A 14,291-nucleotide genomic window follows, 5' to 3' on the forward strand; every position below is an offset into this window, starting at 1 on the left:
GTAATAATCACTTATTCTTCTCTTGTTCGATACTTTACATTCGTTTTGGATGATACCACAAATTTAGGTATCGATCCGTAGTTACAGGATCACACATTGGTCATATTCAAAGTCCTCATGTGTCCAGGGACGTATTTCCTGAGTTTATAAACATAATATGAATTTTTTAAAAAGGAAAAAAGATTTTGTGACGATAAAAAATATCGATGTAATCGTCGTATCGACTAGATACGCGCCTGTACTTGGTATCATTACAGCGGATGTCAGGTGTAGATCCACCAATGGCGTTTGTTTACATTGTGACGCCGGTGAGCTATTGTATCCTTCTACGGTGTGTAGTGAAGCATGTTTAGCTATTCCTCGTCCTGCAGTGATAATGATACTTGTAAGAAACGTACTTTATTCGTCACCATGGAGACGAGGATTAGTGATTTAGAAGTAGCTAAAACACTGTAGACTGCGGCTGGACTTTAGCCATGTTTTAAAGCACCGCTTCCTGAGGGTGTTTCAGTGTTATAACTTCACCTTTATCTTTACTTTTTAAGCCAAAATGCGTCCGTTCTCCCCTTTCTGTCTACACACTGTGTCTGCTTGTAAGTACTCTGTGTGTGTGCGCTGCCGAACATGCTCCTCTGCTCGTAAAACCAGCAATGTCACGACGTGACGACGACTGGGGGTGGGGACTGGTACTTTTTAGAGGCGGTATAGTACCGGATATGATTCATTAGTATCGCGGTGCTATACCAATACCGGTATACTGTACTACCCTGTAAGGCGCACTGTCGAGTTTTGAGAAAATGAAAGGACTTTAAGTGCGCCTTATAGTCTGAAAGATACGGTACTGAATTTTTTTGGTGTTGCGCATGCTGCGACCTGCTGACCGTCTTATTGTCCCGGGGATTGCAGCCATTCATCTTGTTCCTGGGAGCCACACACACACACACACACACACACACACACACACACACACACATCACCAAGTTGTCTCTTAGGCCACATCCCTCTCAGCATCCTAGGATTAATATTTCACCGCTCCATTGCCCCCCCACTAACACCTCGTTATCAATCATTCAACATGGCATTTTCTTGTGTGTGTGTGTGTGTGTGTGTGCGCGCGCGTGTGATCAGGTGCGCTCTAACCGAAGGCTTTGTGTCTTTTTCAGTGTACAGTTTGGGACTGGGACTCGAACGGAAAGCATGATTTTATCGGGGAGTTTCAGACCACGTTTAAGGAGATGAGGACGGAGCAAGAGGGCAAGCAGGTGAGAAAATCAACGTAAAACAGCCTCGCACAAACAAAACAAAGCATTTGCACACTTTCAATAAAAAAAAAAGTGAAATATGTGACAATATACCGCATGCATTATGAGTACAATTAACTCTTGTGGCAGGGGGTCCTAACCTTTTTGACTAGGGGGACTAACTTTTCCACTACAGAGAGACCCAGGATCCACTCAAATATTAACACCGAATTAATAATCTTATTCTTGATGCAGCTGAGATAGGCTCCAGCAACCCCCCGCGACCCTGAAAGGGACAAGCGGTAGAAAATGGATGGATGGTTGGATGATTTAAATCATGTTGAATAATTATATCTAACCTACTTACAGTTTAACAGGATGAAACTTGTCAAATGATATGAATGTATGCGTTATCCACACAGATTATTATTGATTTAACACATAAACCTTAGGCCACAGGTATCAAACGCAAGGCCCGGGGGCCAGATCAGGCACCTGGAAATTATATGTGTCAATAAAGTATTTTATATTTTGGATTTTTTTCATTTTGACAGAAAAATAAATATACTGCTTGAAATTGCATACCTTTTCAACTTTAATAGTATTCAATATTGCAACAAATATTACAGTATATTATCATACTTTCCAAACATGTTTTTGTCTAAATAAATATAAATAAAAATACTTAACTTTATGGAAAACTACCCATCAAATGAATAAAAATGACAATACATGCTACGGTGTTCTTTACATCATATTACTGTAAATTGATTAAAAAAAAATTGCCATTAAAATTCTGCTGACTGAGCTGCCAGTTTTTGACTATAAAATCTACGGTTGTTGTTTTTAACGGTGTGTTACTGTAAATGGAAAGACGGTACATTTGTTTTTACGGTAGAAAAACTGCCAGATAAAATGCCAGAATAAAAAAAGAACTTGTACTTTTTTTCCATGAACAATATAATGTTGTAAAAACTAGAGATGCCCGATAATATCGGACTGCCGATAAATGCTTTAAAATGTAATATCGGAAATGATCGGTATCGGTTTCAAAAAGTAAAATTTATGACTTTTTAAAACGCCGCTGTGTACACGGACGTAGGGAGAAGTACAGAGCACCAATAAACCTTAAAGGCACTGCCTTTGCATGCCGGCCCAATCACATAATATCTACGGCTTTTCACACACACAAGTGAATGCAAGGCATTATTGGTCAACACCCATACAGGTCACACTGAGGGTGGCCGTATAAACAACTTTAACACTGTTACAAATATGCGCCACACTGTGAACCCACACCAAACAAGAATGACAAACACATTTCGGGAGAACATCCGCACCGTAACACAACATAAACACAACAGAACAAATACCCAGAACCCCTTGCAGCACTAACTCTTCCGGGGCGCTACAATATACACCCCCCGCTACCTCCTACCCCCAAAACCACGCCCCCCCCAAACCCCGCCCACCTCAACCTCCTCATGCTCTCTCAGGGAGAGCATGTCCCAAATTCCAAGCTGCTGTTTTGAGGCATGTTAAAAAAGTATCAACCTGGATCGTACCACAGCAACTAACAAAATGTACCCATTTATTTATTTTTTTAAATGGGTGCTAATACGAGAGTAAACACTTAGAAATGACTGCAATATTTCTGTCAGCTAAGTGTGCACCGTAAAAGCTACCAGAAAGCTGTGCAGGTTAAAATAAGACAATAGAAAAAATCTAAACTAGGTATGGGTCCTTTTGAAAAATGTCCAAATTTAGTCATCTTTTGCAGACCGCTGTTTCATTACAGCCACCAAAACTCATATAGTATATCATTAATCACCAAGATGGGATTTCCTCCCAATTCAAATGATGTTGATGAGGTCTGAAATGTAATCAAAACCGAGCGCAGCATGAATCATCAGTGAGATACCATATACAAGTTTGATGACTTCAAAACCATTTAAAAAAGCACCACAGTGTCACATGCCATTGCTGTTTTCCTATTGACGCTTCCTATTCCGGGTGTTGTTGTTGTTCTAAAAATATCTGACATTCTTACTTTTGTAACATTGTCTGGCTCTGATGATTAGATGTGTTCCCTAAAAAAAAAGACGTCAGCAGATGTCGCCCCATAACCTGTTTGTCCGAGCATGAAAGATGTCCCCCTCCAGATGTACGAGTTACTCACAATGCCACGGGCACTCATGCGACCGCATAGCATCACAAATACAGGCTGTTGAACTTTGCTCTGACGGCAATCTGTGTGAAATGTGTTCTTTTATAGTGTGAAGGGCACAGACGTGTAAAAAAGGAGAAAAAGTTTAATAATGATAAATAAATAAAGATGTTTGGACATTTGTTGTCTCCTCGGGGGGGAATAGTTGAGAACCAATGAGTTAAAGCAATTTTTCCTTAAGAAAAAATGTAAAACCAATTAATCCATACCATGAATATTGTAGGTAATGAGGGTATACTATAATGATTTGAAGGAAATATAATTTGGAGAAAGTGCTAGTCAACAACTACCTCGACACATAGAGAAAAATAAATAAATACATGAATAAATACCATATTTTTCGGACTATAAGTCGCATTTAAAATCCTTTAATTTTCTAAAACCGGTGCGCCTCATGTACGAAATAGGGATGTCCCGATCCAGGTTTTTGCACTTCCGATCCGATACCGATATTGTTTTTGCATTTCCGATCCGATACCGATACTGACCGATACCGATACTGACCGATACTGGCCTATCCGAGCATGTATTAAGTTTTAAAGTTATTTAGCCTACTTAGTTGTCAGAATCATGTTGAAAAGGGTTTTAGTACTCTTGATAACAACTAGCCAGCTGAATTAGGGGAGTTTGAATAATACACAATGGTTGGTAACAAGAAACTGACCTGTTTATTCAAGGATAAACACAAAATAGACAAAATTATACATGACAAACAGAAATGGCATCATTGAACTAGGGCTGGGCAAAATGGCCTTTTTTTAATATTGCGATATTTTAAGGCCATATTGCGATACACAATATATATCTCAATATTTTGCCTTAGCCTTGAATGAACACTTGATGCATATAATCACAGCAGTATGATGATTCTATGTGTTTTGATTGATTGATTGAGACTTTTATTAGTAGGTTGCACAGTGAAGTACATATTCCGTACAATTGACCACTAAATGGTAACACCCCAATAAGTTTTTCAACTTGTTTAAGTCGGGGTCCACTTAAATTGATTCATGATACAGATATATACTATCAGATATATACTATCATCATAATACAGTCATCACACAAGATAATCACATTGAATTATTTACATTATTTATAATCCAGGGTGTGGAGGGGGGCGCCTGATGTAAGTGTCAAAAAGACAGCCAAAAGAGTTTGATATGAGAATAAATCTAAAGTTAAAATATAGGGTAGAAATGCACCCATTTGCAGGAAATGTAGTCTTGATTTTCAACATTTTCTTTCAAGGCTTGCATGTCTACATTAAAACATTCTTCTTCATACTGCATTAATATATGCTACTTTTAAACTTTCATGCAGAGAAGGAAATCACAACTAAAAAAAATCACTATTTTTTTCATACGGTTTTGATGTGGAAATGTTTGCCTCGGCATTTTGATGGTGTGGGCGTGTGGCACCGAATGGAGATAAGCGTCTCGACAGACGTCACAATATTTGAACAATGATGACGAAAACTGTTGTCTCTGTCGTGTCCGTGTGTCGAAAATTGTTATGCGCTTATTTTTTTATTTGATTTTGTGCGTGGCATAATTGCTATGCGCAGAGGACGCTTAAACAGTGCGCAATTGCACAGGCGAGCACCTTAGAGGGAGCGTTGGTCGCACGGCTGCGCTAGCATCACAGCTAACGTTAGCCATGCTGCTACCTCTCTGCTCGGGGAGGACGTATACGTATGTGACGTATGACGTGACAGTATGTGACGTATGACGTGACAGTATGTGACGTATGACGTGACAGTATGTGACGTATGACGTGACAGTATGTGACGTATGACGTGACAGTATGTGACGTGTGTAAGAAGGTGCACTTGCTGTCTGTGAGAGGGAGACACAGGAAAGAGTGAGAAGAGCCTGTCGTGTAATGCCAGCAGCTAAAAGCAACTGCGTGAGAATTGTGGATGTGTTGAAGGTGTGCTGGAAAATGCGGAACGAAAATTAGGGAGCAGCAGAAAAGTGGAATGTATTATTTAAATATGTGCGTTGGAAAACACGGACCGGAGTTTTTTTTTAAACTGGATCTGGATCGGCATTTTCCCATGCCTTGCCGATACGCAATTTTTGGCAAATATCGACAGCCGATCCGATCCAAATATCGGATCGGGACATCCCGAGTACGGAATAATTTTGGCTGTGCTTACCAACCTAAAAGCTATTTTATTTGGTACATGGTGAAATGTTTGCATGTCCTCCCCGTGACTGCGTGGGTTCCCTCCGGGTACTCCGGCTTCCTCCCACTTCCAAAGACATGCACCTGGGGATAAGTTGATTGGCAACACTAAATTGGCCCTAGTGTGTGAATGTGAGTGTGAATGTTGTCTGTCTATCTGTGTTGGCCCTGCGATGAGGTGGCGACTTGTCCAGGGTGTACCCCGCCTTCCGCCCGATTGTAGCTGAGATAGGCTCCAAAGGGAATAAGCGGTAGAAAATGGACATGGTGAAATGATAAGTGTGACCAGTGGATGGCAGTCACACATAAGAGGTACATGTAGACTGCAATACGATGGCAGTCACACATAAGAGATATGTGTAGACTGCAAAACAACCCCACACCATAATTCCTCCTCCACCAAATTTCACACTCGGCACAATGCAGTCCGAAATGTGGCGTTCTCCTGGCAACCTCTAACCCCAGACTCGTCCATCAGAAATTTCAGGACTGGATTTGTTGCACAGGTGGCATCCTGTGACAGTTCCACGCTGGAAATCACTGAGAGCGGCCCATTCTTTCACAAATGTTTGTAGAAACAGTCTCCATGCCTAAGTGCTTGATTTTATACACCTGTGGCTGGGCCAAGTGATTTATTTATTTATTTACATTTATTGATTAAGACACCTGATTCTGATCATTTGGATGGGTGGCCAAATACTTTTGGCAATATAGTGTATTTAAAAATAAAAATAAAAATAAAAATCAGCTTTTTAGCAGTATTTCAATTCGGGATGCATGAAAAAATTCCTTCTCCTAGGGGGAGAGCATGACTATTTTCCCATAATAAATAATATAAATAATATGAATCCGTACTGGGTATGCTGTAGGTAATGAGGGTATTGTTAAGTAGAATAAACACTTTTTTGGAGCAAGAGCTAGTCAACTAATATTCATTGAATATCAGGTTAAAAAAATGTATAAATGTGTTTATAACCCGCATACTAATGAGTATTCATGTCTGAAATATGCTTTACTGTATAAATGAAGAATTCAGTATTTACTAATGCTTGTAACACACAGAGTTACCCACTAATTTGCTTTGTTACCTGTAACACAGAGATGATGCATGTCACACAGCAACTTGAGCATCATACCATGAGTATCTTATAATATTCATATTTATTCATGCAGATTCAGTGGGAGTGTATCAACCCCAAATACCAGATGAAAAAGAAGAATTACAGAAACTCTGGCGTCGTCATTCTCAACCACTGTAAGGTAAAATATATTCTTTATACTAACAGGATTTTGATTCTTCTGTTGTCATACGATATTGTAGTGACGAGAGTAATGCAATACGGTTCAGAGCTGTAATTCCACAGTGCGGATATAGGGGGCAGTGATGTTGCCTGTTAGTTCGAGCCAGACCACAACAGAAGAAGAGTTGCCAAGGTGTACAGTGCTGTTAATAGAAGCAAGTCAAATGCTTATTTAAATATATTAAAATAATAATGATAACATAATAATAGTACTGATAATAAGATATTGTATTCTTTTTTTCAATGGCAAACAATCTAAAAAAAAAATGGATGTATTTTGTTACTCGGTAGAATTCATTTATTTGGAGCTTATCGATAACGAGGGAGTTGACAATACTGCAACAGATGTCAACGAACCCAAAGGTGTCATTTTTCATAAAAATGACACCTTTGGGTTTCACATTTTCACATTTTATGCTGACAAAAAACAGGACCGACTAAAGCAGGTTGCACTGTAGGCCTGACTACCCACTAAAACGGCTGGGTTATTTTTTGTGCCAAAATTCTGGGTTGAGCCTGTTGGGTCATACTTATGGGTTATTTCTAAGGAGTTGGGTAGTTTTTGTGACCTGATCAGCTCTGGGTCTTCGCCCATCCCCAAAATTCAAGTAACAACCCAGCAAGGAAGTACAATTTACCCTGCAGATGGGTTACATTACTATCAATGGCGTTGCGCAGGGCGTCGTTAAGTCGTTAGTGAGGTTATCGATAGAGCCCACATTATTTGGGAATGATGCCATTACCGAGGGCAGTAGGCAAGCGAGAGTTGTAGTTGTGGCAGTATTAATGTTACAATTACAGTCTGGAGTGCCACGCACAGAGGGTCTCACGGGGTATTCATATGGATATTAGAATCGCCCATAATAACTATATTATCTGCATGCGTCACGAGATCAGCAACAAACCCTGAGAATTCGCTGATAAAGTCCGAATAGGGCCCAGGGGGGCAATAGTTAACAGCTAGGTAGAGCACAGTAAGCATCTAAAAAAATTATATTTATTTTTAGGTTAGGGCTAAAGTTAAGGTTTTCTTCGGAGATTGGTGTGACCTCTCCACCCCTTTTAAGATAACGAGCTACATGCGAACTCGTACAGTTAGAAGGAGATGCCTCTTTAGGCAAAAAAATAAATAAATCTTGTTTTAGCCAAGTCTCTCTGAGACCAGTGACGTTAAGATTGTTGTCTTAAATGAATTCTTTAACTAATAGCACTTTGGGAGACTATGATCTGATGTTTAAAAAGCCTGTAATATAGATAGTGGGCTGTTTCAAGACATTTTTGTTAATGGTATCACAATTCACATTTTATGCTGACAAAAGTGGTCGACCATGCATGTCGGTGCTAACTTAAGCAGGCACTTTTTGATAGTAAGGAAAACCCGATGGATCGGGAATTGTCGACAAAGACGGGACCGACTTAAGCAGGTTGCACTGTAGGCCTATCTACGCACTAAAAACCGCAGGGGTTATTTTTTTCTACCAAAATGCTGCGTTGAGCCTGTCGGGTCACACTTATGGGTTATTTCTAAGGAGTTGGGTAGTTTTTGTGACCCGACTCGTAACTCGTCTTCGCCCATCCCCAAAATTCAAGTAACAACCCAGCAAGTAAGTACAACTTACCCTGCAGCTGGGTTACATTGTGGAGTGTTTCTCTCCTGGCTTCTCTCTATCCTCTGAGACGGAGTCAAGCGGTCAGCCTCGTGCTTTGGGAGGATAAAGTAAAAGAAAAGGTTTGCATGCAGGGTTTTTCCTGGCTCAAATTGAAAATAACAAAAAGACATCATACATGACCAACAAAAAGACATCATACATGACCAACACATTTACAGGCTTGTCAACACATTTACAGGCTTGTCAGGCCTGCTGTTTAGGGCGGCTATAGCTGCAGGGATAAGGCAAGTTCAAGACTTACGGTCATTTAAAAACAGCACTGCACATCATAATGGCGGCGAGCGTTTTTTATGTTAAAGATCTAAAAAAAATTATGTAGAACATTCGGCGGGCCAGATTGAACATCTTATATAAAGGTTTACTATAAATAAGGACAGATACAGAAACATAAATATCTCAAACAGTTATCCAATGTATGCATAATAAGGTTTGTAGCCAAAACTAATTTACAGCACTTGTCCCCAACAAAAACAATAACAACACAGATCTAACATCATTAAAAATAGGAAAATAAAAAGAATAAGGCAAAGAGGAGTCGATAATAATGACAATAGTAATAATACAGACAAAGTGCAAACTAGATAAAAGCCAATAATAATAATAATAATAATAATAACAGACAAAGTGCAGACTAGATAAAAACCAATTACGGTAGTAAAAATTAGTAAAAACTAAACATGGGAACACGATTGTTGCTCAACTAGCCACAATTTTGTTTGTTTTTAAAAGTGACAAGTGCAGGTATACTTTTCAAAGTGTCAGGTAGAGAGTTCCATAGTTGTGTTCCTTTTATTGAAAAAGCAGTCTGGGCAAAAGATGTTCTACGGAATGGAACGCAACAGTTGCCTTTTGACGTTGCTCGGGTGGTAGATCTGGTACCACTTTGCAGTCTTGTAATTGCCTTGCACAGCAATTGGGGAGCAGAGTTATTTAAGCATTTAAAAACCAGTTTGACTGTGTGTAACAAAATAAAATTGGTAAAACTTAAAGTATTGTGTTTGGTTAAAATTTGGCAATGATGATATTGTATACTCTTCTTGTCTAAGACTTTCAAGGCGCGGTTAACAGGCCGGCTGTGGCCCGCAGGCCGCATTTTGCCCAGGTCTGGTTTAAAGCAAGGGCATTAAGTCATTAAGTCCCTTAAACCCTCTATCACTCTAAATGAATTGTAATTAAGGGTGTAATGTACAAACCCCGTTTCCATATGAGTTGGGAAATTGTGTTAGATGTAAATATAAACGGAATACAATGATTTGCAAATCATTTTCAAGCCATATTCAGTTGAATATGCTACAAAGACAACATATTTGATGTTCAAACTCATAAACTTTATTTTTTTTTGCAAATAATAATTAACTTAGAATTTCATGGCTGCAACACGTGCCAAAGTAGTTGGGAAAGGGCATGTTCACCACTGTGTTACATGGCCTTTCCTTTTAACAACACTCAGTAAACGTTTGGGAACTGAGAAGACACATTTTTGAAGCTTCTCAGGTGGAATTCTTTCCCATTCTTGCTTGATGTACAGCTTAAGTTGTTCAACAGTCCGGGGGTCTCCATTGTGCTATTTTAGGCTTCATAATGCGCCACACATTTTCAATGGGATGGGAGACAGGTCTGGACTTCAGGCAGGCCAGTCTAGTACCCACACTCTTTTACTATGAAGCCACACTGTTGTAACACGTGGCTTGGCATTGTCTTGCTGAAATAAGCAGGGGCGTCCATGGTAATGTTGCTTGGATGGCAACATATGTTGCTCCCAAACCTGTATGTACCTTTCAGCATTAATGGTGCCTTCACAGATGTGTAAGTTACCCATGTCTTGGGCACTAATACACCCCCATACCATCACACATGCTGGATTTTACACTTTGCGCCTATAACAATCCGGAAGTTTCTTTTCCTCTTTGGTCCGGAGGACACGACGTCCACAGTTTCCAAAAACAATTTGAAATGTGGACTCGTCAGACCACAGAACACTTTTCCACTTTGTATCAGTCCATCTTAGATGAGCTCAGGCCCAGCGAAGCCGACGCCGTTTGTGGGTGTTGTTGATAAACAGTTTTCGCCTTGCATAGGAGAGTTTTAACTTGCACTTACAGATGTAGCGACCAACTGTAGTTACTGACAGTGGGTTTCTGAAGTGTTCCTGAGCCCACGTGGTGATATCCTTTACACACTGATGTCGCTTGTTGATGCAGTACAGCCTGAGGGATGGAAGGTCACGGGCTTAGCTGCTTACGTGCAGTGATTTCTCCAGATTCTCTGAACCCTTTGATGATATTACGGACCGTAGATGGTGAAATCCCTAAATTCCTTGCAATAGCTGGTTGAGAAAGGTTTTTCTTAAACTGTTCAACAATTTGCTCACGCATTTGTTGACAAAGTGGTGACCCTCGCCCCATCCTTGTTTGTGAATGACTGAGCATTTCATGGAAGCTGCTTTTATACCCAATCATGGCACCCACCTGTTCCCAATTAGCCTGTTCACCTGTGGGATGTTCCAAATAAGTGTTTGATGAGCATTCCTCAACTTTATCAGTCTTTATTGCCACCTTTCCCAACTTCTTTGTCACATGTTGCTGGCATCAAATTCTAAAGTTAATGATTATTTTAATGTTTATCAGTTTGACCATCAAATATGTTGTCTTTGTAGCATATTCAACTGAATATGGCTTGAAAATGATTTGCAAATCATTGTATTCCGTTTATATTTACATCTAACACAATTTCCCAACTCATATGGAAACGGGGTTTGTAAATACATTAGATATATGTGATTATGGTTGAGATAAGGCAAGTCGGTGACTCTCGACCTGACCTGTCATGACTCGTACTTGGGATCAAAGACTTGAAACTCACTTAAAACGTGCAATACACGGACTTTCTCCCACGCCAGGTAACAGCTTTTTAGTCATTTCGGCTGAGAGGTGCTTGTCCCATACCGAGGTCATAAATGCATTACTGGGCCTCGGGAGGTTAATTGAGTGTTTTGTTTGGCGCGGCTCTGTCCGCCGACTTCGTTACACTTCCTCCCTGGCGACTAATATTTTGAACATATTTCCCACGGCAGATCATCAAAATGTATTCCTTCTTGGATTATATCATGGGAGGCTGTCAAATCCAGTTCACAGTAAGTTCCGTCAAGTTTAATCACGGGTGCAATTATGAGCCTGGGCCCACTCATGCTGTCCAAGTGTATATATATATATATTATATAGTGTGTGTGTGTGTGTGTGTGTGTGTGTGTGTGTGCGTGTTAGGTGGCAATAGACTTCACAGCCTCCAACGGGGATCCTCGAAACAGCTGCTCCCTCCATTACATCCACCCCTACCAGCCCAACGAGTATCTGAAGGCTCTCGTGGCCGTGGGGGAGATCTGCCAAGACTACGACAGGTGCGGGCGTGCGTGCCATCCATCATCGTTCACCTCGTAGTGACACACTCACGCACACGCACACTCATTAATTCCTCATTCTTTCATCTAATTTTCTCTTTCTTTTTTTTCTCCCTTCAATAACTCTCACCAGTGATAAAATGTTCCCCGCTTTCGGTTTTGGAGCATTAATACCGCCTGACTTCAAGGTAAGGGTAAGAACGGGTGTGTGTGTGTGTGTGTGTGTGTGTGTGTGTGTGTGTGTGTTTCAAGATGAAAGGCGGCGGGGTCGCTGTAAATTGTATGAGACGTGGAGTACAGTAGCGCTGACTTTCCTGTGGCTCGGCGGTAATAGGCACTGTGTTCTCTTCCTCGCGTGAAGGTGTCACATGATTTCGCTGTGAACTTTGATGAAGACAATCCTGAGTGTGCAGGTGAGACACACACACACACACACACACACACACACACACACACGCACACACTTGTATTTCTGACCTTCTTGAGACCTCCGAAACATGCCTACCTCTTTAGGACCAGCCTTTCTAGATATATAAAGATGTGTATTTACAACATTAATAATATACACATACTATGCAAATATAAAAAAAGGTAAGCTTTTAGTTATTTTTTACAATGTTTTATTTGTTGTTTGTAATTGTTTTTTAATCGCCATTATTTACTTCAAGTTATTACAGTATGTCTCTATTAGGGATGTCCCGATCCGATATTTGGATCGGATCGGCTGCCGATATTTGCCAAAAATTGCGTATCGGCAAGGCATGGGAAAATGCCGATCCAGATCCAGTTTAAAAAAAAACTCCGGTCCGTGTTTTCCAACGCACCAATATAAATAATACATTCCACTTTTCTGCTGCTCCGTAATTTCCGTTCCGCATTTTCCAGCACACCTTCAACACATCCACAGGTCTGTGGATTCTCACGCAGTTGCTTTTAGCTGCTGGCATTACACGACAGGCTCTTCTCACTCTTTCTTGTGTCTCCCTCTCACAGACAGCGAGCGCACCTTCTTACACACGTCACATACTGTCACGTCATACGTCACATACTGTCACGTCATACGTCACATACGTATACGTCCTCTCCCAGCAGAGAGCAAGGTAGCGGCATGGCTAACGTTAGCTGTGCGCGCCTGCTCAAGCGTCCTCTGCGCACGGCAAATCTATGCCACGCACAAAATCAAATAAAAAAATAAGCGCATAACAATTTTCGACACACGGACACGACAGAGACAACCGTTTTCGTCATCATTGTTCAAATATTGTGACGTCTGTCGAGACGCTTATCTCCGTTCGGTGCCACACGTCCACACCATCAAAATGGCAAACATTTCCACATCAACACCGTATGAAAAAATTTGTGATTTTTTTAGTTGTGATTTCCTTCTCTGCATGAAAGTTTAAAAGTAGCATATATTAATGCAGTATGAAGAAGAATGTTTTAATGTAGACATGCAAGCCTTGAAAGAACATTTTGAAAATCAAGACTACATTTCCTGCAAATGGGTGCATTTCTACCCTATATTTTAACTTTAGATTTATTCTCATATCAAACTCTTTTGGCTGTCTTTTTGACACTTACATCCGGCGCCCCCCTCCACACCCTGGATTATAAATAATGTAAATAATTCAATGTGATTATCTTGTGTGATGACTGTATTATGATGATAGTATATATCTGATAGTATATATCTGTATCATGAATCAATTTAAGTGGACCCCGACTTAAACAAGTTGAAAAACTTATTGGGGTGTTACCATTTAGTGGTCAATTGTACGGAATATGTACTTCACTGTGCAACCTACTAATAAAAGTCTCAATCAATCAATCAAAACACATAGAATCATCATACTGCTGTGATTATATGCATCAAGTGTTCATTCAAGGCTAAGGCAAAATATCGAGATATATATTGTGTATCGCAATATGGCCTTAAAATATCGCAATATTAAAAAAAGGCCATTTTGCCCAGCCCTAGTTCAATGATGCCATTTCTGTTTGTCATGTATAATTTTGTCTATTTTGTGTTTATCCTTGAATAAACAGGTCAGTTTCTTGTTACCAACCATTGTGTATTATTCAAACTCCCCTAATTCAGCTGGCTAGTTGTTATCAAGAGTACTAAAACCCTTTTCAACATGATTCTGACAACTAAGTAGGCTAAATAACTTTAAACTTTAATACATGCTCGGATAGGCCAGTATCGGTATCGGTTAGTATCGGTATCGGATCGGAAATGCAAAAACAATATCGGTATCGGATCGG

The 14,291-nt window shown here is 40.2% G+C and overlaps 1 protein-coding gene across 2 annotated transcripts in view; it reads left to right on the forward strand.

The window, feature by feature from the left end:
- LOC133621257 (copine-4) overlaps positions 1-14,291 on the forward strand; it is a 112,186-nt gene that overhangs the window by 74,228 nt on the left and 23,667 nt on the right. For both annotated transcript variants that reach the window (XM_061983266.2, XM_061983265.1), the window contains exons 8-13: positions 1,164-1,262; positions 6,832-6,918; positions 11,703-11,762; positions 11,893-12,026; positions 12,160-12,214; positions 12,388-12,439. In XM_061983266.2, coding sequence (XP_061839250.1) covers positions 1,164-1,262; positions 6,832-6,918; positions 11,703-11,762; positions 11,893-12,026; positions 12,160-12,214; positions 12,388-12,439 — 487 coding nt within the window. The remainder of the gene's footprint in view (positions 1-1,163; positions 1,263-6,831; positions 6,919-11,702; positions 11,763-11,892; positions 12,027-12,159; positions 12,215-12,387; positions 12,440-14,291) is intronic.

Source organism: Nerophis lumbriciformis, linkage group LG21 (genome assembly GCF_033978685.3).
Source record: "Nerophis lumbriciformis linkage group LG21, RoL_Nlum_v2.1, whole genome shotgun sequence".
In the NCBI taxonomy this organism is placed as follows: Eukaryota; Metazoa; Chordata; class Actinopteri; order Syngnathiformes; family Syngnathidae; genus Nerophis; species Nerophis lumbriciformis.